Raw genomic sequence first — 27,320 nt, 5'->3', positions numbered from 1 at the left:
GCACTGGATTAGTCCCCCAGTGAAACCAAGGATGCTAGTTAATGTCTGATTAAAAAAAAAAAAAAAAGATGAATAGCCTGCTGCATAGTTCATTAGGAATAGCCTGCTGCATAGTTCATTAGGAATAGCCTGCTGCATAGTTCATTAGGAATAGCCTGCTGCATAGTTCATTAGGAATAGCCTGCTGCATAGTTCATTAGGAATAGCCTGCTGCATAGTTCATTAGGAATAGCCTGCAGCATAGTTCGTTAGGAACAGCCTGTGGCGTAGTTCATTTTTGCTGCATCGCTTTCTTTGGAATTCAGTCCATTAGTTTTATCCAGGCAAGTTCAACGGCATTAAGTACGCTCTTGGGGACTTTTTATGGTAATTTACAATTATTTTGCTTTGCTGTCCATTTATTATTGGTTTTGTGCTTTTTCCTTTTTTTGTGACTATGGCATATCAAGAGCTGTTGTGAAGCTGATGACATCTCCAGAAGGGCTTACTAGTATTGTGGTTAGGTTCCAGCAAAGTGTTTTTTTTTTCACTTTCACTGCCTGTTATCTAGGAAAAGGTCACCTTATTTCCTCTTGCATTCTTTTTTTTTTATTCCAAAAGAAAACTTCAAACCACAGAGCCACAAACATCTAGGCTTCTGGAGAGCAGTCGACGTTTTGGTTTTGACTCTGTACATTTGTCATTTACATGTAATTTTGTTTTCAGGAACAGATTCTTCCAGCAGGTCTGCAGAGTAAAAAATAAATAAGTAAGCTAAAATGCAACTGAAAAATGGAAATGCCCTGAAAGTGAGTTAGAATAAAAACACAGAGTGCAGAAGGACTTGTACTGCTGTTAAGATTGGGCCTACACATTCGAAGGATGCATGGTGCCCCAGTGCTGTCTAAATGAGGCCTCCACATTGGGGCAATAATGTATTTGAAGAACTTTGTGGCAGTAGCACTACTACCACTGTAGCAGGTGACCCACCATAGTTCAGATAGAGTTCAGTTAGTGGGCAAATAGTGCTAGATAATCCAAGAATGCCATTTGCTGTTCCGCAAGGAACTCAAATCCAAGAAGATTTCACAAGACCTCTGAATGTCCAAGGAGAGTGGAACTATGTGGATAGGAACAAATATCAGTATCAAGGAAAATCTGACAATGGTTTATGCACTATGGATTCTTTTAATTCAGTGGTGTCTGTTGTAATCAAAGCCAAAATAGCATGATACATACACCAGGAGAATACATTTGTACAAGCTCTGCAGGCCAACTCTGATGGCCTGAAATCTGGTCATCCAAGAGAATTTCATCTTGCAGGCTTTCTATTCCCTTTATGAACAAAGTGCATTAGCAAAGCAATTAAGCTGATCCCCAGTAAATCTGGATTGAGTTCAGATATGTAGCTATTGGAGTCTGATTATACTCTGTTGTACCCAGAAATGTCTTTTCACTTTTAATTGTATTAGAAAGATCAGACATTTTCTATTTTCATTCAAGCCGACATTCCGGTTGCTGGATCAGACTAGATCCGACCTCGGTGTCTTCTACCAAAACTTTGGCTCCAAGACTGTGACTCCTCCTCTACCCACAATTCCCTCCTCCTGTGTGATTTACTCAGATCTTGTTTGCTGCCTGTTCATCCATACGAGATTCTGATAGCTGTTCTTGAGGTTACAGTAAGGGAAAGAGTTTTTCAATCTTTTGACTCCTCCCTTTAGATTTTTTGCATTTAGGATAGCGTAGTTTGTATTTTAGTGTTATGTCAGTGATTCGGTAGTATTGTAAGTCCTTAAGACTGAGTGTTTTTTTTTTTTTTCTTACAGAACTTTCTTGTAGTCTTAGCCGATAGTGCTAATTTTTACCTATTAGTGAATTAATGAGTGTGCTTTCCCATCCTTGTTAGTGTGATTGTTACTGTTTTTATAAATATATTCATATATGCATACATTTAAGAGTTAGAATTCTATTTACATAGTAGTAGATAGTTTTATGTGAACATTGTTTTTCTAATGTCTGACGGACCCTCAGGTTTTAAGTGTTCAGCGTGTGGAAAGAAGATTCCTCCTCAAGATCCCCACTCTCTGTGTTAATTGCTTGGGTACCTCTCACCTTCAGGCAAACTGATATTTATTTTACATTTAGTTACCGGTAAAGTCCGACTGAAGACACGTCTTTTTTCAGCCAAGGCCTGAGGAGAAAAGTTCCCGCATATAACACAGATTAATAAAATATAATACAGTTTCACAGGTACAGAAGAGTAACACTATACATATTACAGCAAATAAAAATGGGATGATAACATTTTAAATTGTATACATATTACAGCAAATAAAAATGGGATGATAACATTTTAAATTGTACATCAACTAAAAGTAGGATTGAAAAATAGTACCCTCTTCAGGTAAAAAGATGAAATGCCTTAGTGTGCAATCGCATAACATTCAGGTACAATATATCATTATAATAATCTAAAGTAAACACCAAGAGTCCATACTTAGAAGAGGCAGTAACTGTTTAGAGGCAGAGAGAGAGGTACGAGGAATGAGACTTGCAGGATAAAGAAAAGTCCACAGCCTGAAAATAAGGGAAGTGGGTTTACCGTGGATGAGCAGGAAGTAGATGGCGTTAGACTAGCCTGGGGAGTCAAAGTAGCAATTAGCTTGTAGGCGTGTTTTTGGAGATGTCTTAAACTGAGCTAAGGACGTTGTGACTGATATTAGTTGGCAAAGTGTTCCATTTTTTGGCTATAAACTTTGAATAGAGGGAGGCTCCTGCAGAGTTATTGGCTTTATTGACCTGAAGGGAGGGGGTTGTTCGAGTGTAGGACCGTAGTACTGGAGTAAGGATACATTAATTTTGTAGTGCGTAGGACCCTAGCACTGGAGTAAGGTTGCATTAGGTTTTGTAATGCAGAGGTTTTATCAGGGTAGTCAAGAATCTTCTGAGTTAGTATAAGCTGGTTGTAAAGGCGGAGATGGGGAAGTTCAAGCCAGTTGAGTTGTTTAAGGGCTAAGCAGTGGTGTGTTTGATGTGGGCTGCTGGTGGCGAACTTGGCAATTTTATTATAGCAGGCATCAAGTTTAGTTATGTCACCAATTTTCTAAGATTGGTAAGGCTGGGAAGGCATATAGAAGTGTTGAGATGAGATGTGTTTTTGCAATTTTTGTCCTGGTGGTGATTGTGAGGAATTATTTATTTCTGTTTAGTCCCCCCAATTTTTTATGTACTTCATGTTGCAGTCTGTTTCAATTCCTAGAAATTTGGTGCAAGTAGCAGGAGAGATGGTTGTTTTGTTAGAGATTATAGTAAATGTGGGTATGGGAGTGGAGTGATTTAATAGGCTGGAATATGAGAAGTTTGGTTTATTGGGGTTTAGTATTAGTTGACAGTTGGTAATTCATCCTTCTGTGGAAAGGAAAGAGGCATGTGTTTGTAATTGCAGTTCTTGGAGGGAAGGAGATGCACAGATTAGTGTTGAGTCCTCAGCATATTGGATGACTGAGGCATGTAGACTAAAAGGTATTGAGGTTGTTCATTAAGACAGAGAAAAGTAAATGACCAAGAATGGAGCCTTGGGGAACACCCAATGTGACTGGTAATGAAGGAGAGCGTTCTTGCCTCCATTGTACTGATTGATGCCTACCTGTTAAATAACTTTGAAACCAGTTAATGGTGGGTTTGCGAAGATTCAGTTCTGAGGGATTTAATGAGTTTGTCATGGTTAACCATATCGAATGCCGTAGAGAGTTCAAGTAAGATAGCAGAGGCATAGTTGCCATTATTTCGGTGGCTGTTTACTATATGACAGAATGACGTGTGAGGGCTGATGTAGTGCTGTGATAGGGTCTGAAGCTATATCGTGCATTTGTAACAAGGTTGTGGGTGTTGAGGTAATCCATGATTTGTGTGTGTATACACCTCTCCAGTATTTTGGACGGAGGTGAGATTATTGTTGTAGGCCGATAGTTGTTTAACTCTTTTGAGTTACCCCCTTTGTGGAGTGGGATAATATGAGAAACTTTCCAGATCTCGGGGACTAGATTTTTTGGATATTGAATGGTTGATGCAAATGAATTCAGGGTATGCAATTGCATCAGCAGCTATCTTCAAAAATTCAGCTGGGAGTTTATCAGTGGCTAAGGTTGTAGATTTCAGTTTCATAAGAAGCTTCTTAATTGAATCAGTAAAGACAGGATGGGAAGTAAAGCTATTGTTCTTGTGGTAATTTGGTGATAGATTATGGGCAGCTTTTAGAGTTAGCTAGTGCAAGAATAGATTCAGTGAAGAATTTGTTGAAATGGGTGACCTCACTGAGTGAGGCATCAGTCGTGGTTGGTGGAGATATCCGTGATGCCTTCAGATCCAGAGGCATCCAAGGCAGGACAGAAAAGCTAATTAAGGACTTGTTTCTTCCACAGACAGGGTCCTCTGCGGTGTCATCTGAAGTAAGACACTCATCTGCTTCCAATACTCAGAGAAGGAGGAGAAGAACAGAGCAAAAGAAAAACACCAAAGGAAGTTTGTAGAAAAAAAGGAGAAAGTTCAAGAAAAAAGTAAATAGGGTTGTGGATGCAGATCCTTAAGGAGAAGAAAAACTGCCATACAGAATATTGTATTTACGAAGTTGTAGAAAATATTCAAAAAAAATAAGCAAACACTGGAACAGAGAAATTTTTAGCTGGTAGAGATGGGTCTGTGTTCACAAATCAAAGAAAAACTTCATTGGAAGGCTATTCCATGAGCAGTAATCCATGAACATTGCTTTCATCAGAGTGAAATCATTGGAAAAAAATCATTAAAAGGTAATATTTGGCCAACAAGAAGTACCACACTGTATAAGGTAAACTAATCAAAACCTTTTAAAATTTGCCCTTTTCCCCACTGTAATGCAATCTCAGAGTTGGTATATACATTTGGGTTGAGTGGGGAGGGAGCAGCTCCCCACCTTCATGGATTGCTTCCTTGCTGTTGGCCAACTATTAACTTGTGATGAGTTTTTTTTTAAACAATCATTTCACTCTTCAGTGAAAGTGACGTTCAGAGATTACTGTTCATGGAATAGCCAATTGAAGTTTTTCTTTGAACAGAGACCTGGATAGAGGTAATGGGTAAGAAGAGGGGCTGGAATTTGAGAAAATGGCAGAGGCTTCAAGCTATTGGTACAAAATAACCATCCATCTTTAGTTAATAGAGCGGGATGAGGCCAAGCAAAAGGTTGGATTGCAAGTTAGAGCTTGCATTCCGTACAGTGGATCAATGTCCGAGTATAGGGAGACAGTAGCTACTAAAGGGACTGCAAACCACACAAAGTTTAAGATAGGACTGCCTGCTTTCAGAAGATCTGTTTTTCAGTGATTATCAAATCCGATTTGACTAATTTTTTTCCATTATGGACATTTTTCCTACCCAAGGACATTGGCTTCTTCCTGTTAGTATTATTACAGTTTATTATAATTTTAGGTTAACCATTTTGTTTAAGTTTTTGATTCGATTTTTAAGGTTACCTAGTACATTTTTAACTTACTCCACAGCATGGTATGGTTTAGATTCATTTTTAAAAATTGTCTCAATTTAGATTATTTTTTAGCAGCCATTGTACATGGTTTTGGATTTTCTACATGTATGCAAAAGAAAGGTATTTTGTGTTTAAACGTTTCCACCAGAGGGGCAGATCTGAAGAAGTGAAAGTGCTGAAAAAGCCTGATTATGCTTCCATGGTGGTGTCAGTTCTTAATTTGAACCGAATATTTTGGTACCACTGGACATGTACACCTCAACTAGACCGTATCGATTAAAGGCGATGCGGACTTAAGGTAATAAGGTTTAGATTGTACAGACTGCGTTTAGGGGTGCTTAATGTTCTATCGTTTTCATAAGGTTTCATAACATTTCCTAAATAGTTTTTCATATAGTACTAGTGGTTGGGTTATGACCTGGGCCTATTCTTAAGCCTTGTGGCTGCTTTGCTGTAAGAGGAAAGCAAAGTTGGAAAAAAGGGGTGGGGGGGAGCAGTTACTAGAATTTGAAGGCATTCCGCTGATTTAGCATTATTATTTAATTCCATCATCATACTGGCTTTTGAATTAAGGCCCATAGCTAGGCTATTAAAGACCAGCAATTCACATTAACCTAATCCATTGATTTCCAATGCTTGCATCTGTATTGCCCATAGCTAGCCTATAGTATGCCAGTTTAAAAAAAACACCCAATCGGTAACGGACCACTGCTTCTTACCGAGCCCCAAAAATTCTGATCCCTTATTTTTTAGACTAGGCCTATTGCTGACCAGCATTTCTTCCTGCACCCAATCAGAGGCTAATAGCTGTTTTCCTGAGTAAAGTCCTCTAACCCATACACAGGAACCATTTACGTAATGGGCAAGTCTTCTGGTTGGCAAATCCTGGGGATAGGCAGCCAGTGGTATACGATTTATTTTCTCCAGTCACATGGACCAAGGGCTAATGAATCCCCATTGGTTAATCTCCAGTCCTATTGCACACTAGCATTTTATTATTCAGCCAACAAAAATACCTGCCTGACAACACTTTATTTCCATAATACAGACAATGGGAGCTAGACACCCATAAGACACAAGGATTGCGAATACTAACCAATTAGAATTTAGACATATGGCTACTAGAGTCTTTGAGATATACTGTAGTGTACGAGATAGGATTATCATAGCACAGCATTTTTGTGGTTTGTTAGATATTTGAATGGAACAGACTTGTGGTTTGGCGTATCATGGTATTTGGGCTAAGTTGTATTGTTTTGTTTATCTTTATTTTTTGGCTAGAGGTCAGGCTTTAACCGGAGCCTGCACCAGTGCCTCGCAGTTGTTCAGATGAAGGCACAGTTTTTGAATTGGTGGGATATTCATTTTTCCTTCAGTTCTTTCTAACATACAACCCCCCCACCCCAAAGTAGTATTTTCCCCCGCATCTCTCGAAACATCCATGGCTGGCCTACAGCAGACAGACATTTAAATTTTCACCTGATCACAAAGCACTTCCATTACCTCCCTGTGGGTGACCCTCAGCAATCCTGTACCAGACCAAATCTTAAAATTACACCCAATCCGAAGCAGACTTCTTGCTTCCTCCCGCACTTTCAAAATTCCAAATCGTCACTTGCTGACGACAAGGCCCACAACAGACATATAACATTACAGCATTTCATAATGCACCTAATCTGAGGCACACTGGTGTTTTCCCTGCATAAAAGGTTCCTAACCAATCACGCATAAACTAGATACGTCAGAATTACATAACTTGAAGGTTTCCTGATAGGTGATTCAAGAAGCTTAACGCCCAATGATTAATGTTCCATATTCTCCAATCACACGGTCCTTATACATTGCATCCCCATTGGTTTTAACAGAAACCTATAGCACATGAGCATTTTAAGTGCAAACCAATCAAAACATTTGTAGCTAAAGTGCTCTGAGCAATATTACAAGCACTTGAAGCAGGATATCTTTTTGATAGTTAGAAACCACATATAAGCCACTAATATCACAAATAACCAGTCACAGGGAAGCAGTATGACTTTGTATTTTACAAAAAAAGTTTATATTCTAACATTTGTGGTATCAATAGATATTGATCCTGTTGCACATTACACAGCACTGCTATGCCTTTCACAGAAATTTTCAGTAAAGATCTGAGGTTTACAAGAATTACTTGTAGCTGAATGAATTTTGCTTACGGGATTTATTATTTAAAAAAAATTGAAGTAGTTAAGCTGTTATGGCCCACTTTAAGTATGTATGAATCAAAGATGATTTTAACCTACTTCTGCTTGTTCATCTGGGCTTGAATAGCTTTTTTTCAGCTTTTTTTCAGCATTTTTTCACAGTTTTCTAAAATATTAAGGGTATAGACAAAAAAAGGAATAGGAGATCCTAAGTGAAAGTTAAGTCCTAGTAGAGTTTTTAGTTGTCTGCAACAGAAGTTGCTGTTAGAAAGGCGATAATTAGAAGGGCATGTAAAATACTTCGTAAGTGTAAGAATCAATTGGTGGATGTTAGAAAAGCCTGGGAGGAGAGAATGGAAAGGCAGTTTATAAAGGAGCAATTTAAGGACGTCAATATGGTTCCCAAGGATACAATCAATTCTAGATGATTTAGCATTTTAAGTGTTTGCAAAGGTATTTTTATACCCTGGACTGATTTAAGAGAATTTTTTTTCTGGTAGATATCATATCCTGGAAGTGTGATGGAAAAGACAAAGGTTATTGGGAGTATGCTTTTTGGCAGTGTAATAAATTGAGAGACTTTAAAATTCACTACAGAGTACTCTGTCAGAAATGTTGGGGGAAAGAGATGGCTGTAACAAAGTAAATTATTCTTTTGAGCTGGGATACAGGATCTGAACCACCTCTGCATAGTGAAATCTTACTAAGTTTAGTACTGTTGGCTGACAAAATACCAGAAAATGGAAATCCAAATGTAAATCAACTATAAATTGAAGTATTGAATATTGTAAAGGAAAGGAAATAAGCAGAGGTGGCATCTTTAGAAAAGGGAAGGAGAAACTTACGTAGACATAAATGGGCTTTTTGGGAAAAATACATGCAGAATAATTTTCTGGAGGAAGAGTGAGGTTTTATTTAATGTTAGAGTAATGTTATAAAGAAAAAAAAATGTATAATGCATGAATCCTGCAAATGTTAATATGGTTTGTTTTCTGTTAATGTGCATCTGTGTCTTAAGTAATCTAGTACTGGAAATGAGCATGGCTTGTCTAGTACATTCTTATGTTATCTGTTAATCTACTAGAGGTTTCTCCTTGATGGCTTTGTATTGCTTTACCATAGTGATTAGTGGTCCTTCCATGTTCAGCAGCTCGTGTTCCCTGTTAAATCAGCCACGTACACAGTTTAATTTCACTTTTTTTACTAATGTGGTGTTAAATCAATATTTTTTTTTGATTTGCAGTATGCTGACTAATTGTCAGACAGCAGCCCACCAGACAAAAGTATCTGTCCAGACGTTACACACCAATTTGTCAGCCTAGCAAGCTAACATCCCCTGTCTGAGATTTTGCTGGATAAATGTGCTGTATTTCCGCTTGTGACACAAATTCTGAAACTAAAATCTCTTAGTGAGAGCCGTACAGTAGTTCAGCAGGTATCATAAGAAGCCTTTTTTTTTCGTAGTTGAGTACTTCACATCTTTATTTTGCTACTTCAGAATTCTAGATTCCTTGGTGGGTGAAGCATGTGTGTATCTCTGCGAGAGAGCGAGCAAGAAGTAGTGGGGGAAGCAACCTCATCGTGTTTTAGCATGCCTCTTCCCAGAACGAAGTTATATGCATTTGTGTGTTTTCCAGAATTGCCTTCTTGATAAATGTTCTTAAGCTGTTTTTCACCTATGCTCTTTCTCCAGGAAAGCACACCAGTTAATACTGCAGTAGAAGAAGTAGATGAGTCCTCGGAGATGCAGCCAGATGGTACATCACAGACAGCAGACTGTCAGCCGAACCCCCAGGAATCGCTGGCTGAAACACACGAGGTCATTGTAATTAACAGTGATGAGGATGAGGAAAATGAAGAACAGGTATGCAGTGTGTGACTTTTGTTTCTCTTAATTCTGCAGAGATGTATTTCTCAAGTTCGTTCTTGAACTGAGATTAGGGTTTGATTACTCATGTGCTTTACCTGGAATGATCGCTGAGGGAAATCTAAAAGACTGAGTCTGGGAAGCCAGAAAAGCGACCCCATATTCGTGTATTCCTTGATTGTCCACTTATTCGACTTCAGAGCCATAAGGAAGTCTGAGCCTATCCCTGGTACTCATTGAGTGTAAGCCAGTGGGAGTAATCCTGAGCCCCCTACTCAAAAACAGCATACTCATTTATGACCAGTTTGGAAGAACAGTAGTTCACCTGTGGCATGTGTTTGAAATGTGGGAGGAAACCAGCGTACCTGTTAAAAATACTTCATGGACACAGATGACATGCAGACTCCACACAGAACGAATCCCAGCCAAGAACTGAACTAGAGAACCAAACAGTGTAAAGCTGCAATGCTAGTCACTGCAGCGTTGTGCATCCAGGGTCTAATAGTGGCACTTCCAGTATTTTTTATATTTAAATATGTTTATCAGAAATCTCCAGTGAAGCATGTTGTCAGCACTTTATCCCGTACAAGTGACCAGAGTACAATTAGCAGCTTGGATACTTAATGGAGCTGTGGGAGATGGGGAAACAAAGGGGCTGTACCAACTGACCTCTCTCGCTGGGGGGGGGCGGCACACATGCAGAGCATAATTTCCTGATGGTGACTGGGAATGGTCAGGGATAGTCCTGCTTAGTTATATCCGTTTCAGAAGCAAAGGACAGCCCAGGGATGATGCCGTTTGCACAATTCATTTACTAAAGTGCGCACCAAGCATGCACAAGGAAAAAAGGGGAACGGGTGGTTTTCTGCTCAGGACCTGAAACTGAGCTGCTTTCTACCACCCGACTCTCACCAGAGAGCAAATGAATGGACTAAGGATCCTCACTCAGGAGCAAGTGGTTGATGAGCCTTTCCTGGCCTTGGGATACCTGGCTTTCATCCCTAATGGAATATTCGGACAAACAGATGAAGTTACTGGAGCTAGTTGGCAGGCCCGGGGGAGAATGGGGAGGGGGAGTTCTGCTTACTAAGGGGAAATGAGCGAGATTACTTTGATCTCATGAAGAAACTAATAAGCAGAACATAGTCTTGAGTGAAAGCACTATTAGTGTAAGTTGATGCCAGACACCCATTTGTCTTTGAATCACCTCAGACTCTGTGTGTGTGTGTGTGTGTGTGTGTGTGTGTGTGTGTGTGTGTGTGTGTGTGTGTGTGTGTGTGTGTGTGTGTGTGTGTGTGTGTGTGTGTGTGTGTGTGTGTGTGTGTGTGTGTGTGTGTGTATGTATCTATACACATAATGTATTTCTTCTTAAATAAGACTTAACCAGAGAATAAGGCCTAGCATGGTTTTCCAGGGTGGTCATGATATAAGCCCTACCCCAAAAATAAGCCCAGTTAAGGTAGTCAACAACATGACGGACATGTTGAATTATAAGATAATATTATTGACACCTGTTGACTGAGGTTATCGTACTCTGCTCACCATTTTCGGACCATCCGGACACCCAACTTTTTGCATAAAGTAAGAATCTTTCCCTGGGAGTCATCCACAACTCTTGCTGTAACCCTAATCATCACTCACACTTCACGGTTGAGATCCTTGACCCATAAACACTGGCAGGTGTACTTTGATCAAAGCGCGCGCACTTGATAATGAACTGCTGTAGTTATGTCTTCATAACCGTCTGCGTTTTGTGTTGCCACTTCGGTCTCGTAAGTCTTCAATTAACCCCCACCCCACCCAGACAAGATGAGTGCAGAAAGAAAGACCTGTTCCGTCGAGTACAAGAAAGGAATCATGGATGACTCCCGGGAAAGAATGACTGCTTTCTGCAAAGAGAAGTTAGATCTCCAAATGGTCCGAAAATGGTGTACAGTACTATAACCTCCATCAACAGGCCAACAAGGGAAAAGCTATGAAGTGCAAGTGTGGATCAGGTAGTCAACCATTTATTTCCTGAGCTGGAAGACATCATCTGTGAATGGATTGCTAACAGGAGAGCAAAGGCTTTCGTTGTGTGCAGGGCTGATATTCAAACATTTGCCCTTGCAACGGCACCACAGTTAGAAATATCCCCAGAAGAATTCAAAGCATCACAACATTGGCTGGATGGCTTCCTTCAGCGATAGGAACTCTCTCTAAGAAGATCAGCAACATTGTTCAAGCTGGAAGATACTGAAGTTATTAAACGTGCACTTGCATTCAAGTCCTTTGTTGAGGGCATCGACTTTTCTAAATACCAGCTCTCCAACATGATTGCTATGGATGAAACTGTAGTGTTCATGGGCCAAGGATCTCAAACAATTTATCAGAGGGGTGCTTCGTCAATCTACATTCCCTCCACTGGTTACGAGAGTGCACGCGTTACCAATTTGTGTAGATGGAAAGAAAACCCCACCTCTAATCATAAGTAAGGGCAAGAAAGATAAGAGTAAACGTGTTTCGGACATTTACATTCTTGAAACCGAAAAAGCCCGGTGCACACAAGCTGTGTTACAAGGAAATGGATCTATGTAATGCTGCTGCCACTTGTTTTGCGAGGTGGCGAAAGAGGTCTGCTAGTCTGGGATTCAGCCAGCACTCGCCTTGCTAAAGACATGAAAAAATTTCTTGCATGGAGAATAGATCAAATAAATCCCACAGGAATGACTGCCTATCTCCAGACTCTTGATATTGCAATAAACAAAGTCATTCAAGGACCATCTGCACAAGGAACTCAATGACTACATTGAAAATAGAGTGGAGAGAAATCAGCATGGAACCTTTGTGAAGCCTAGCCTGCAAGAGGGTTGTGAGTTGTGTAAAAAATTCATGGGATAAAATTACTGACAGCTATGTTGCCAATGCACTACGAGCAGGCTACTTGGACAAGCAGTGCTCATTTAAAGAGAGCTCTATTGATAGGCATAACATATTGGGGTCAATGGTTTTACGGGAAATGGAGTTGCAAGAAATTTAGGCTGGAATTCGGGGTTGAAGACTTATGACAGTGTTCCAGAAGAAGGTGACATGACTGTATTTGAATAACTTTTCCATTATCGAGGCAACAGAATGGATTGCTTCTGCTTTGTTTTATTCCCCACCTCCAGTACACATGAAATATTGCACTGTGAAAGCCAAGGTGTAGATATTCTGAAGTTGAAATGTTTGTTGCACTGTTTATGTAGAATTCTCATACAGCTGTTAACTCATTACTTAGAACTGTTGCCCAATAACAGAAAAGAACCAAATAAATGTCAATTTGTGTCGATGAACTAAATGTCAATTTTTGTACATGAATAAATGAATAAATATAGATTGTATGGGGGGGGTAAGTAAGGCATCCCTGATGAGCCCTAATGCATATTTCGGCAGAGGAAAGAGTATAAGACTCGGTATTGTTTTCAAGGAATATGATATATATATATATATTTATATATATATATATGTCAGATGGATGAAAACCCAGACTACCGACGACCACATCACCGACAAAATATATAAATATATCCCCGACAATGGTAAGTCAAGGTGTTACGGAACGGAATACATTCCCATTCCTGTAATACATTCAAAAAGCACATTAAAGCATGTATAGCAAGGGGGTAAGCCCCCCCTGCACCCCCGATGGGATGTTGCGCCCCCCCCACACCCCCTACTTAAATATACCAACTCCAAGATAGCACTACAGTGAAGGAATGGGAATAAATCACTTTCTCCACTACTCACCGTTGTCTGGAATGCTTTCTGTCAGCGATGTCGTCTCGGTGATGTGGTCATCGATAAACTGGGTTTTCATCCATCTGACAGGTACTTCTTGTGTGTGTGTGTGTGTGTATGTATATATATATATATATATATATATATATATATTTATATATATATATATATATATATATATATATATATATGTGTGTGTGTGTGTATATACCTATACATATATATATATATATATACACACATATATATACACCTATAGATATACATCTATATATATATGTGTGTGTGTGTGCGTGTGTGCATATTCTATATATATATATATATATATGTGTGTGTGTATGTATGTGTATATATATATATATATATATATATATATATAATGAATGTGTGTGTTTTTTGCATAGATATATATTTTCAAATCCAACAGAGTGAGCAGGGCTGGCAAATAAAACACCATAAGTCTGAGGTTCACAAACTTAGACGAGTGAATTAGTAGTCCTGCTGAAGAACATCACAACTAGTTTGTTACCAAGAGAACATTCACATTTTGTATGGCTGAAGTGAGTTGTGTTATGAACACCTGTATTTTGCTCGCTTGTCACAGTCCTAGCTACAAGTTTTGGTATAAGCAGTTCGTATATATTTAATCACTGTATATTGATTAGATAATGGTAGTAGAAGTAGTGAACTTAAACTTGTCCTAAATCAAAAAATAATAAAAAATATATATGAAATAATATGCAGAATTACTAAGTATTCACAAGTAATCCAAGCAGGGTAGGCAGTCTGTTTCCAGTCGAAAATCCTTCATTAAGTGCACAGACAAGTGATAGAAGTAAAACAAAAATAACGGAATAATAGTTTCCTCACAAGCTAACTATATATACATCTATAGCTATAAATATATATGTATGTATGTATAGATATAGCTGTATATAGATATAGATGTGTGTGAGATATAGATATATATTTTTTATCAGGCAAGGGAGTGGTTTATTCTGCTGTAAAACAGTGTATTGGTATACATGTTAAATTCACATCCTCAGTGTGACATTCGAGCTGGTCCTGCCGTATTTACTAGCTATCATAGTAATATAACCCTCGATGTATGGTAAATAAAATTAATGATGCAGTACCTCTTATTTAACCAGATTATTAAGTCTGTGATTTTATCCAAGACAATATACTACATAACTGGAAATATATAAACCTTGGACCATTTGGCAATCTAAAAATATATATAAATATACATATACATTTTACATGCAAAAAATCCATTGTACAAATCATATTCTATTTCCATGACCTATTAAGAAAATCGCTTTCGTCCTAGACTACTTCAGGTCTGTGCACAAGAACCCTAAAAGTTATCTACAAAAATATTATTGTTTAATTAGATAGTATTGTTATTACACATCTTCCCCACAGAGAAGTTTCTTACACTGTTTTGTTTTTGTATTCCACTATACTTGTTTAGTGGGTTGTTTGAGACTTCAGGGATACCACTGAGATTACTTGTTTTATTTGATGTAAGCAGTTCACTAACATTAAAATTTCTTGGAGAATGGACTTGTGCCAAGTGAATTGGTTGTCTCTATGCACCTTCAGTAAGCATTATCATTTGAATTGTTACTCAAGAAGTGTTTCCTTTGGTAGCTTGATTTTTTTCAGGGTGTATGTTTGGATATTTCCTCTTGGCTGTCCTGCAGCTCTTTCCACTGTGAGTGTTCATGTTGCTTCAGGTTGAACCCAGTCATTCTCCTGAGAGGGATCTTACTAGCTTTAAAAGATGCATTTTTAATGCGTCACTTCATGTGTGAGGTGACTCGCCTTGTTGGGACAGGCACCTTCCCATTGTCTGCGAGTACGTAGATGGCCTTCGTATCTTATGGTTGTCATTTCACTTCCACGTAAATTGAGAAAGTATATATTTATAGATTGTTGCGTAACAATATAAATGCCATTTGTTTTCCTTGACGTCCAGGAAGTGTGCTCTTAGGCTCTGTCTACGAGTATATCTTGTAGTACTGTAGCATACACAAGTATAGGGTAAACATAATTCCAAACACAGAAGCATCAGATAAATGCGTCATTGAAGGGGAAGAGAGAGTGAATCTAGTTGAGAACTCGGTGAGAGAGCTTTCCCTCGTATATATAAACTGAAATACTCCCCTTTTCCACACCCTTTTAAGCAACATTTCTCATCTTGCTGTTTCTGTAACTTCCCCCATCCTCCTCTGTACCCTCTCATGCATCTCCTGTATACCGAAGTTATAAACCTTTTAGATGCACCCATATTGAACAGGATGCCTAAAATAGAACCAATCCTATGCCATGCTGTCATATGCTATTACCACTGTCCTCCTTTAACAGTAATAATATCTTCCATTCCCTCCTAGTTGATTTTGTAACTTATCTCCTGAACTCTTTACAAACCTGTATTGTACTAAAATCTCACTCGCTACATAATTTTATAACCAACTTCATTACTTTTCTTGAACTCTTTGCAAACTTTTCTTTACTGAAATGTAAGAACACAAAACTTACAGTAATGTTTCTCTTTTGCAGTATCAGTCCATTTATTTCTGCATTATTTTACAGCTGGTACAACTGTGTGTAGACTTGTAAATAATTTAACGTGTGTATGTATCTTGTAGTGATTTGTTGTTTCATTAAAAATTTAACTATTTTTTCTGAAAAATGTCTGAAATTCACTAGTTAATGTAAATGTACTGTGGTAGACCTTTTCTCCCTTGGGCCTCTGCTGAAAATGGTCTCTGCCCAGTTGGACCTTCCCGGTCAACAAAGACAAATAAGTTGGTGTCTATTGTTTCACTTATTTATACTAAAACAGTTGACTGTTCCTTAACAGGGTTGACTCCTTTTGTATGATCCACATGAGCTAAACTCTAGAACTTTTTTTTTTTTTGCGTTTTCATTGTCTTCCAGTCTGTAGAAATTATAGCTTTCTAGAGAAAAAAGGTATTAAGTAAAAATAGATAATTAAAGCTTATTTTTTTAAGTAAAACTTTTTTGAAACTAGGAAGTAAGGCTAATTTGAGAGAGATGCAAGTCTAATGCTGCGACAAACTTTTAAATGCCTCCTAGGAGTATGAGGTGGAGGATGAGGAGGATGAACATGATGCAGAAATGGAAGATGAAGGCGATGACAGCAATGAAGGTACTGGTAGTGCGGGTGGAAATACATACGAAGCAGATGATGCAGGGGTAAGTAAAAAAAATAAATAAAAAAATAAAAAAAAAAAAGGTGTTTTTCTGTGCTCATTTCAGTTGACTAAATAGCGTTTTTACATGCTTCAGTAAATATTGTCTGTTTGCATATTTGGTTGAATATTTAATGTAAGTCTTTGTTTTGAGATTGTAAAACACATTTGAACAAATGCATTCTTCCATATTTGTTGCACAGAAGGTGGAAATAGGCTCCCCTTCATCCTTTTGCAGGGGCACAAGCAGTAGTCCATATAGAAATAAGTCTGTCACCCATGTAGTTGGCAACTATAGTATAGTCATTTAATTGTGCATCTTTTGTCTCTAGTGACTACCTGCAAACTAATGGTCCGAGTCAGGCATGCAGTCATGGTCAACGGTCAAGTCACAAGTCCTCATTGGTATTCATTAATGACATTTTTTAAGCAGTCATTGCAGGTGCCTTTTCCAGTTAGGTCTTGCTTGCTCTTCTTACCACACAGAATACCTGTACTTTTTCATTCTTCAATATATCCTTTTTTTATGGGAAAACACGGTACAATTTTACCTGGCAGTAATTGTTTAATGCAGCTGAATAGAGAGGACATGAAAATGTGGCACAGAAATGAAAAGCGTTCATCTTTAGGATGTGTTGTGTTCAGCGCTTTAGAGGAAGACCTATAAACACTACAGAATTCAGTGTCTGCAGACCAATGAATTTTGAAATAAGTTTGCAGGTGAGAATATTTTTCTCAAGCAATTTAAAGTTTTCGAGACCAGAGAGTATTATACAGTTGATATTTCATGCTTTAGTGCGTAGTTAGTAGTCCTCGTGTGTATTAGTGTTGTAGCTGTGGGAACGTGAGATGCATGAGCAGAAGTTGGTAAAATCCATTACCTGTTTGGGTTGCTCCATTTATCAAGATGCTGAAACCACTAAATAGTCAAAACAGTTTTTTCTCTGTGGTTCTTAAGTGAATTGATAAGCTTAGATATGCAGCCTCTTGGTTGGTGATTAAAGAAATGGGTTGCATCTGAATTTGAATACTGTGAAGGAGAAAGAGCTTTATTGTAATAATCTTTGTTCCAGCAATAGAAAACGTAAATAAGTCATAATAATTTGATGAAGTGTCTTTCTTGACCAGTGGGAAGCCACTGAACTAACTAAACAGTAGATGTGTGGTGAAGATGTTGAAGTAGCTGCCACTGTTAAAGCCGATGGGACAGCATTTAATTAGAGTGGAGCTGAAGCAGTTGGATAAAACATGATCTCTGGTGGGAAGACTTGGATTTGAGGAAAATAACTCTGAGACAAACTTGAGACATTGTTTGTGAATATGATAAGAGCTTTCAGACAATGTAAGACCTGCATTTCAGTTTGAAGAGTATATGTAAACAGTACATTAATCACTGAGAACTCATTTGGCAACATTCTACACTACTGTAAAAATGGAGTATCTGTCATTAGAACATTAGGCTTTGTAATGCTGCTAATACCTTCACACATGCTATAATTTTCAAATATAATTTTAGTAGCATAACAGCTTTTCTTATAGTTGTGATTGTCTGACATTAACAGATATGCATCATAATGATCATTGTTGCATTGCATTCACAAAATGTGGGGCTCAGTCTTTCAGCCAAACTTCACGAACAGTTGGTCATTATCAGTCTAGGTGCAGTTACTTCCAGTGCTAAGGACCTCAGCTGAAAACTCCCCTGCAAATGGAGAGTACCCATTTCAAGTTTTACATTTTCTGCTGCAAGTGTGTTATCTGTTTCTTCAGGAAACTGTCAGTTACATCCATATAAAGGTTTGAGAGCAGAAGGTCACTGTTGGGCACTTTTTCTTGCTGTCATAGTGATCATTTTAAAGAAAAAAACTCGTCCTCATTACTGGGGTTTCATGATTGATAGGCTTGTCCAGCCTTCCTTTAGCCCTACTGGTTCAGCACCTCTAAAGTTCATCTTTTGAATAGTTTTTGATGGCTATCGCCTCTGTTATGGTAGAACTTTCAGACTCTTGTATGGAGGCTGTGTCTTGTGTTTCACAGGAGTCATGAAAAAGTGTCAGTTTTTTCCACAGCCATTCCAGCCACCTTTTTTCTTCCTCTGTCTGGCATTGAGTTTATAGGAGGAAGGGCCCTTCTCTACTTAAGACCTGCACAACCAACTCAGGCTTTCCCTAATGAGGGTGTGTGAAGTCAGGAAAATGAAACAGCTGCATGTTTCTTTAGTTTGTAGACAGTCTTGCTGTGGCTAAACAAATCCTTTCCAGGTAGATTTACTGCATTGTGTTCTGCTGTCAGGTGACCGACTACCTAATGAAAAAATGCTGATATCAAAGGTAACTCCTTGTTTACTGTGCTTGTTTTAGGAATGTGTCCACTGCACATGTATATGCTATTGCAGTTTGACTGTGCATTCAGTCATTCATACAACACTGCTTGTACACTGACTGCAGTAATCTGGTTTTGTTTTGCTACTTTGCTGTTAAAGAATTTGGCTTGACTTTTTGCATTTTCTCTAGCTCTGACCCTCCAAGAGTTGTTATGGATCTGTTCAGTCTTCCCAACAATTAAACAACTGTTTCTCTGTTCACCAGTGAGAGTGGGGAGCTTTGAGCAGCCTATTTGTCCCTGGAGGAGTGGTCTCAGCCCAGCAACTAGTAGTTTATTGGCCGTTTTGGGCTAATTTCTAGCTTATTCATCTCCCTGCCTTAAAACCCGCACTTGCGCGGTTTTGCGCTTGTGTACTACTCAGCCAAGCTCCTCGTGGTGTCCTGCAGAGTACTACAAGCAGCAGAGCGACAAAAACAGTGACTTTCAACTGATTAAGTATTTTTTATTTCTCTGCATTTCTCCTGTGACTGTTAACCTCGCCGAAAAGCGAGTTGTAGCATTTCGTTGCCTTAAAAAAAAACTTTCTTTGCTGCATAACATACTGTTTTTTGCTTTAAGCACTTTTAAAGTTTTTTAAGTCGTTTTCTTGCTGTTTAACTGCTGTAGGCTACACACTAAAGTACGCTAGCCTGTTAAAAGTATTTAAAGTTGTTTTTGTGAAGTTTATTGTATCCTCTGCTAAAAAAAAAAAAATTGTTTCCCGCCTTTTTTAAGCTAGTCTAGTCCAGTTTGCACATTCTGCTGAATTCAGGGCTGTGGTATAAGTTCCTGTGTTGCCCATATCCTTACTTGGATAGAAGGACGTTTCTCTATTCACCAGTGAGAGTGGGGAGCTTTGAGCAGCCTATCTGTCCAGCAACTAGTAGTTTATTGGCCATTTTGGGCTAATTCCTAGCTCTTTCATCACCCTGCCTTAAAACCCACATTTGTGCGGTTTTGCTCACCGCACAGCACCGGTTAGCTAGGGTTAAACTATTCCAGGCTTCACGAAGTCTGCTCTTCAATTTTTCCCTTAGAACTAGTCAAACACTCAAATTAAGCACTCTAACTTTCCTTTTACAACCCGGCACTTGCTCCAAGCTCTCAGTAAGCACTAATACATGCAAACACTACAACTCCCCCTTTACTATACAATAGTACAAGGCTCCCTATTCGTCCCTACCGGACAATCAGTAAAATTTACCCATACAGACATGTCCAAAGGCCAGTTTCAGGTATACTCTCCAGTTCAGCTGGTGAACCTGGGAATCGTGAGGCAATGTTACACTTACCTCATGTACACAGACAACCCTCTCCTCCTTCCAACAAACACAAATGTATGTGAAAGATGCAAATATACAGCCAAACTGGGGGCCAAGCTCTCTCAAACCAAGGCTGGAATAGATAGTCCGGAGGAGAAGGGAAACACTTGCACCACACTTCCAGTCTCACATAAAACAGTCATACATGCACCAGCAAACAACACACATAAATACACAAAAGCATACTCGGAGGCTCTAAATAAAAATCTGCCTAAGCAGCAGAGACCTCCAAAGCAGACATCCAAACAAACCTCCACCCTCAAACAACAACCACATATCACATATTTCACAAAGTCACTGTGCCACGCAACCACAGCCCTTAAGGCATAATAACACACCCAATACACTAGTAATAGATGACTCTATTGTCAGGCACACAGACGTTCCACTCACTAGACTGAACAAAGAGAAGATTGCTGTAAGCTGCTTGTCGGGTGCCAGGATCCGCCACGTAACGCAAGCACTCAGGTCACTCCAAAACAGTTACAAGTAATGACTCTGTCATTGTACATGTTGGTGTGAACGACCTGAGATGTACCTCCCTGGACTACATGGAAAGACACATAGAGGAGCTCTCTGATCATGTAGCCCAGGCCGGTATGACCCTGAAGAGAAAAAGGTCCAAAGACTGGATAAACGCCAGGATAAACAGTAGAAAATAAAATAAAACAGGCTGACCACGGCTGAACAAACTTCCAGATTCCAAATTCCAGGTTCCACAAGAATAAAACTTTTAATAGGACAAAAAGAGTAAGCGCTTTCGCGATCCAACAACTGATCGCTTCTTCAGACTCATTAAAACATACATCAGAGCAGTGAGTTTAAAAACAAATGCATCCAATCAGAGAACTAATGCTCTGTGACATCATACAGCATATTTAAAGGAAAAAGACAATGCATATATAATATAATAACAATGTATATAGATAACATATCTTATAAATATTTTTTAGTTAAAAATGTCATTGCATTTTAAAAATTATGGAATAAAAATATTCAATGTTTCAAAGGTCTGGATTTCAAAAATGGTTTTAGACCAGGGGGTTTATCTGCTTGGAGTTGCAGGATCCATTTCTGTTCTGCCTCTTTCACTTTATTCTTAATGTCCCCTCCTCTGTTATTTTTACTAATTATTTCTATCACAATGAAGTTAAAAATGCGTTGGGAATTTTCTGCCTGTACATGTTTAGCCAAAGCATTAGTATCTTTCTTATTTGTTATGTCTCTCAAATGTTCAAGCACACATTCTTTAAGGCATCTATCAGTTTTGCCTATATAGAATGCAGAGTATCTGGTGCAGAAACTAAAATAAATTAGGTGATGTGTTTTACAATCAGCATAAAAATTAACCTCAATGGTAAAGGCTAGAGTGGGATGTTTATAGACAGATTTATTGTATAAATAACTACAGGCCATACAGTTTCTGCAGGGAAAGGTCCCTATTCTTTTTGATACTGGTTTGTTTTAAGGAACTTGATTTATAGCAGAGCTGTCTTTTTAAGGATTTCTTATTTATGAATGAAAACTTAGGTTTATCTTCTAAGACATTATGTAACTCTGGTACTGAATGCAAAATATTAAAATTCTTTTCAATAATGCCACAAAATCTCATGATATCTCTTGAATAAGTTACTGGGAATCTAACTTTCATTTTATTACCATCTTGTATATTATTTTCTTCAACTGTTTCTGAGAAGTAGGGTTTACATCTATTAGCTCATTTTCCGTTCATATTCTTAATGCTACTATTGATGTCTCTGTTACTATAGCCTGTCTTTAAACTCTTTCTTTAAAGCTGTAACTGTATCATTTAAGCCTTCATTAGTGTTGTGTAATCGACTAGCTCTCATGAGCTGTCCTTTTATGACATTCTTATGTACATAAGTACAAATAGAAAATATACTAGTGCTATGGCTAAACATGTAAAGGCAGAAAATTTACAACACATTTTTAACTTCATGGTGATAGAAATAATTAGTAAAAATAACAGAGGAGGGGACATTAAGAATAAAGTGGAAGAGGCAGAACAGAAATGGATCCTGCAACTCCAAGCAGATAAACCCTGTGGGCTAAATAGTGCGGTCTTTCTAAAACCATTTTTGAAATCCATACCTTTGAAACATTGAATATTTTTATTCCATCATTTTTAAAATGCAATGACATTTTTAACTAAAAAATATTTATAAGATACGTTATCTATCATTGTTATTATATTATATATGCATTGTCTTTTGTCTTTAAATATGCTGTATGATGTCACAGAGCATTAGTTCTTTGGATGCATTTGGTTTTTAAATTCACTGCTCTGATGTATGTTTTTATGAGTCTGAAGAAGCGATCAGTTGTTGGATCGCGAAAGCGCTTACTCATGTTGTCCTATTAAAGTTTTATTCTTGTAGAACCTGGAATTTGGAATCTGGAAGTTTGTTCAGCTGTGGTCAGCCTGTTTTATTTTATTTTCTACTGTTGCTCTGAGGTGTAAACCGGGCGTTTATCCAGTCTTTGGACATTTTTCTCTTCACTTTTTCTAAGTGGTTTCTGACTGGAACATGGCTGAAGGTAGTCATACCATGGGACTTAGAAGGAATCAATATGAACGACTTACTGGACTTCTATGTATGGAGTCTAATCCTTTGATGCAAAATCCGTTTTTTCCAATGAATGATGAAGAACAAATTGACTATGTCACCCATAAGAAATTTACAGAGCTATACAGAGACCTAGAGAACAACATATATAGCTTCAAGAGACTACAATGGCAGAGATTTCATTTGGAGGCATCACTGAAGTCTAAAATAGTACCTAGGGGTCTAAGGGTACTAAATATGCCTACATATGGAGAAACCTACCCAGATCTATTACAAAAATGGCAGAATTTGAACCTACAGCTGAGCTATGATTACATGCATCTATTAATTGAATACTTTAAACCACATGAGAAAGATTTGGCAGATGAAGTAGAAAGACTACAGGGTCAAATGGTCAATAACTTCTCCAATGAGATTTTAGGAAATAGACTGGATGACCTAGTTGACAATATACAGGGCTATGATAAAAGACTACAGAATACAAAAATGAAATTACAACGTGATTTTAATGACTTTCAAAGTAAAGAAATCTTCAAATTGACCCAGGAGAATATTTCCTAACACTGAGAATTTTACTACTTCATCTAATGCCCCTAATACATCAGATCAAAGTGATGCTGTCTCTTTAACTAGAGACTTTGGAAATACTACTGACGTCAGCATCAGACCAGAATATGTAGAACCTCCTACTTCCGAAAATGGCGCCAGTATGAATGAAGTTTTATCATCGGCTCAAACAAGCATGACTGTAGGAGATGGTAATAGGAATAATGAAACCATTTCTACTTCACAGACTTTTTTAGAATCAAAGGACACAACACAAACTTCTATTCTTCCCTTTGTGTTGAAAAAAGCGCTACCGATAAGGGAGAGATCAAACAGCAGGAATCGGAAAGGCAAGGTACGACAACAGAAGGAACAAGGAATACATTTCAACACAATGAATACACGGAGCAAGAATCCCAAGACTTTTTAATCAATTTATCAAGTCTTCAATTAACTGCAGCACAGGTATCCCTTTTAAATAAGGGCTTACGTTTTATTCCAGCACAGAAAACACTATTGACAGACATATTGAAAAAATTGAAAATGTTTTCTCGTACTTAAGGACACTGGATCTGTTCAATTGAATATGTTTAAACAGCCTAGTGTATATGTACCTAAACCACATCCGGTTATAGAAACCTTTACCAATGTCTGCGAAAATGAGATTAGATCCATGTATGCCCAAGATAGTTTACCTGCATTTTATAATTTAACTAAACCAGAAACTGAAGCACTAATACAATTAAAGGTGTCCCAAAGCATTGAAATAAGGCCAGCGGACAAAGGGGGCAGCATAGTGGTAATGGATAAAGCATTTTATATTCAGAAAATGATGAAGCTGTTGAATGATGCAGTGACCTATTTGTCTATAAATGAAAGACAAGTAAAAGGTATCATTGACAGAGAGTGTCTGTCTTTATTTTTGACCTTCTAGTTACCAAATAAATCTCTGAAGAACTTTTGGAATACTTTCAATTAGAGTACCCCACCGTACCCATTATCTACGGACTACCGAAGGTACATAAGCATATAAGTCATCCCCCCATGAGACCCATAGTCTCAAGTAAAGGATGGGTCACAGAAGCTGCATCTATTTATGTTGAAAAATGCCTACATCCGATATTAGCTTTGTGTGACACTGTACTCAAGGACACCAAAGCATTTTTGAGACTGTTATACAGTAGAGTATCAACCTTGGATGTAGAATATATTTTTGTGACTATGGATATCACTTTCTTATTTGCAGTAATACCAAACCATTGGGGCATTGAAAGAATACGTGATATATTGAATGAAAAACAGATATTTAATAGCAGTAAAATTAATTTGATCTGTGAATTACTGGACATTATATTGGATAATAATGTTTTCACATTCAGTGAGAAACTCTATCTGCAGAAAGTTGGCGTAGCAATGGGCACGGCGTGCGCAAACAGCTACGCCAATTTAGTATTAGTAGCATGGGGAACATGAATTTTGTATTAAACAGTAATATGTATGCAGAAAAAATCTTATGGTGTACACGGTTTGTAGATTTTTTTTGTTGTGGGGGGGGGTACCACTGAAGAATTGCAATGCTTGTTAGATTATTTACATAGTACCACAGAATTCCTTAGATTCACATATAAATATTCCCATGAAATTATTGAATTTTTGGATGTCTCCGTTAGGAAGACACATTTAAATGAGATGGTCACAGAAATGTACAGGAAACCTACACGCAAAAACAGTATTTTACACAAGGCGAGTATGCATCCTGCACAGGTACATAAGAATGTCATAAAAGGACAGTTCATGAGAGCTAGTCGATTACACAACACTAATGAAGGCTTAAATGATACAGTTACAGCTTTAAAGAAGGAGTTTAAAGACAGAGGTTATAGTAACAGAGACATCAATAGTAGCATTAAGAATATGAACGGAAAATGAGCTAATAGATGTAAACCCTACTTCTCAGAAACAGTTGAAGAAAATAATGTACAAGATGGTAATAAAATGAAAGTTAGATTCCCAGTAACTTATTCAAGTGATATCAGGAGATTTTGTGGCATTATTGAAAAGAATTTTAATATTTTGCATTCAGTACCAGAGTTACATAATGTCTTAGAAGATAAACCTAAGTTTTTATTCATAAGTAAGAAATCCTTAAAAAGACAGCTCTGCTATAAATCAAGTTCCTTAAAACAAACCAGTATTATCACAAAGAATAGGGACCTTTCCCTGCAGAAACTGTATGGCCTGTAATTATTTATACAATAAATTTGTCTATAAACAACCCACTCTAGCCTTTACCATTGAGGTTAATTTGTATGCTGATTGTAAAACACGTCACCTAGTTTATTTTAGTTTCTGCACCAGATGCTCTGCATTCTATATAGGCAAAACTGATAGATGCCTTAAAGAACGTGTGCTTGAACATTTGAGAGACATAACAAATAAGAAAGATACTAGTGCTTTGGATAAACATGTACAGGCAGAAAATTCACAATGCATTTTTAACTTCATGGTGATAGAGATAAATAGTAAAAATAACAGAGGAGGGGACATTAAGAATAAAGTGGAAGAGGCAGAACAGAAATGGATCCTCCAACTCCAAACAGATAAACCCCCTGGGCTAAATAGTGCGGTCTCTCTAAAACCATTTTTGAAATCCAGACCTTTGAAACATTGAATATTTTTATTCCATCATTTTTAAAATGCAATGACATTTTTAACTAAAAAATATTTATAAGATATGTTATTTATATACATTGTTATTATATTATATATGCATTGTCTTTTGTCTTTAAATATGCTGTATGATGTCACAGAGCATTAGTTCTGTGATTGGATGCATTTGGTTTCTAAATTCACTGCTCTGATGTATGTTTTAATGAGTCTGAAGAAGCGATCAGTTGTTGGATCGCGAAAGCGCTTACTCTTGTTGTCCTAGTAAAGTTTTATTCTTGTGGAACCTGGAATTTGGAATGTGGAAGTTTGTTCAGCCGTGGTCAGCCTGTTTTATTTTATTTTCTACCAGTATGACCCTGACCCTGAGTAGCATCTTGCCCTCACCAAAAATGATCAGTTTTAACAATTGGCTAAGCTATTGGCGTCGTTCAAAGGGGATCCAGTGTCTGTCAGCCTATGACGACATGCTCGACAAACCACACTGCTTCGCCAGAGATGGCTTGCACCTGTCACCCCTAGGCTTTCGAATACTGGCCAAGGCTGTTGCCACCCCCATAGTGCCTTTTTTAGACAAGTCTCAAAAGAAAATCCACCTCCATAAACAACACTAGTAACCAGAAACTGAGAGTAATGCTACTCAATGCCAGAAGTCTAAACCTCAAAATGCATGCACTCGAGGCACTCCTTAGTATGGAGCAAATCGATATCTGTGCAGTAAAAGAAACCTGGTTCAAAGCTCCAGAGAGCATCCCAGCACTACCAGGCTACAACTCATACCATACCTTTCGGCCACAGAACCCGGACCGAAATACAAAAGGAAGGGGGTGTATCCATTTTCATAAAGGATACCCACACCTCCAGGTTAGTAGCACAGCACGAGGCCTTGGAGACCATCCATTTGCAACTAACAGTGAGCAAAACTGCTTTTCAGATCGTAGCTTGCTACAGATCACCTACCTTGTCTCAGGACCCCCACTCTGCATTCCTGAGAACATTGGAAAATATAAAGGTCCTACCTAACGCCATGATATTGGGAGATTTCAACTACCCAAACATTGACTGGGGTAACTACTCAAGTACAAACTCCTATGCTCAATGCTTCCTAGAGTTTATAAACTCAAACGCCCTGGAACAGTTGGTCACCACGCCCACAAGAGGTGACAACATATTGGACCTGATCATCACCAACATGGGGGATCAATGCTCCACACCAGAGGTAAACCCCTCGCTGGTAAGATCAGATCAAAAACTAATCACACTGGACATCCACATCCCGACCCCACCTCTAGTCAAGGAAACT

At 38.2% G+C, this 27,320-nt stretch overlaps 1 protein-coding gene across 1 annotated transcript in view; it reads left to right on the top strand.

Annotated features, from left to right (window-relative positions):
- TPR (translocated promoter region, nuclear basket protein) overlaps nt 1-27,320 on the top strand; it is a gene marked incomplete in the record, with an annotated part of 1,837,142 nt that overhangs the window by 1,286,090 nt on the left and 523,732 nt on the right. Inside the window, 2 exon segments of the mRNA XM_044085316.1 lie at nt 9,374-9,544; nt 16,415-16,534. Of these exon segments, the coding sequence (XP_043941251.1) occupies nt 9,374-9,544; nt 16,415-16,534 (291 nt within the window).

This window comes from Protopterus annectens, chromosome 10.part0 (genome assembly GCF_019279795.1).
Source record: "Protopterus annectens isolate FY-2018-M chromosome 10.part0, PAN1.0, whole genome shotgun sequence".
In the NCBI taxonomy this organism is placed as follows: Eukaryota; Metazoa; Chordata; order Ceratodontiformes; family Protopteridae; genus Protopterus; species Protopterus annectens.
This window is presented reverse-complemented; position numbering and strand designations above follow the sequence as displayed.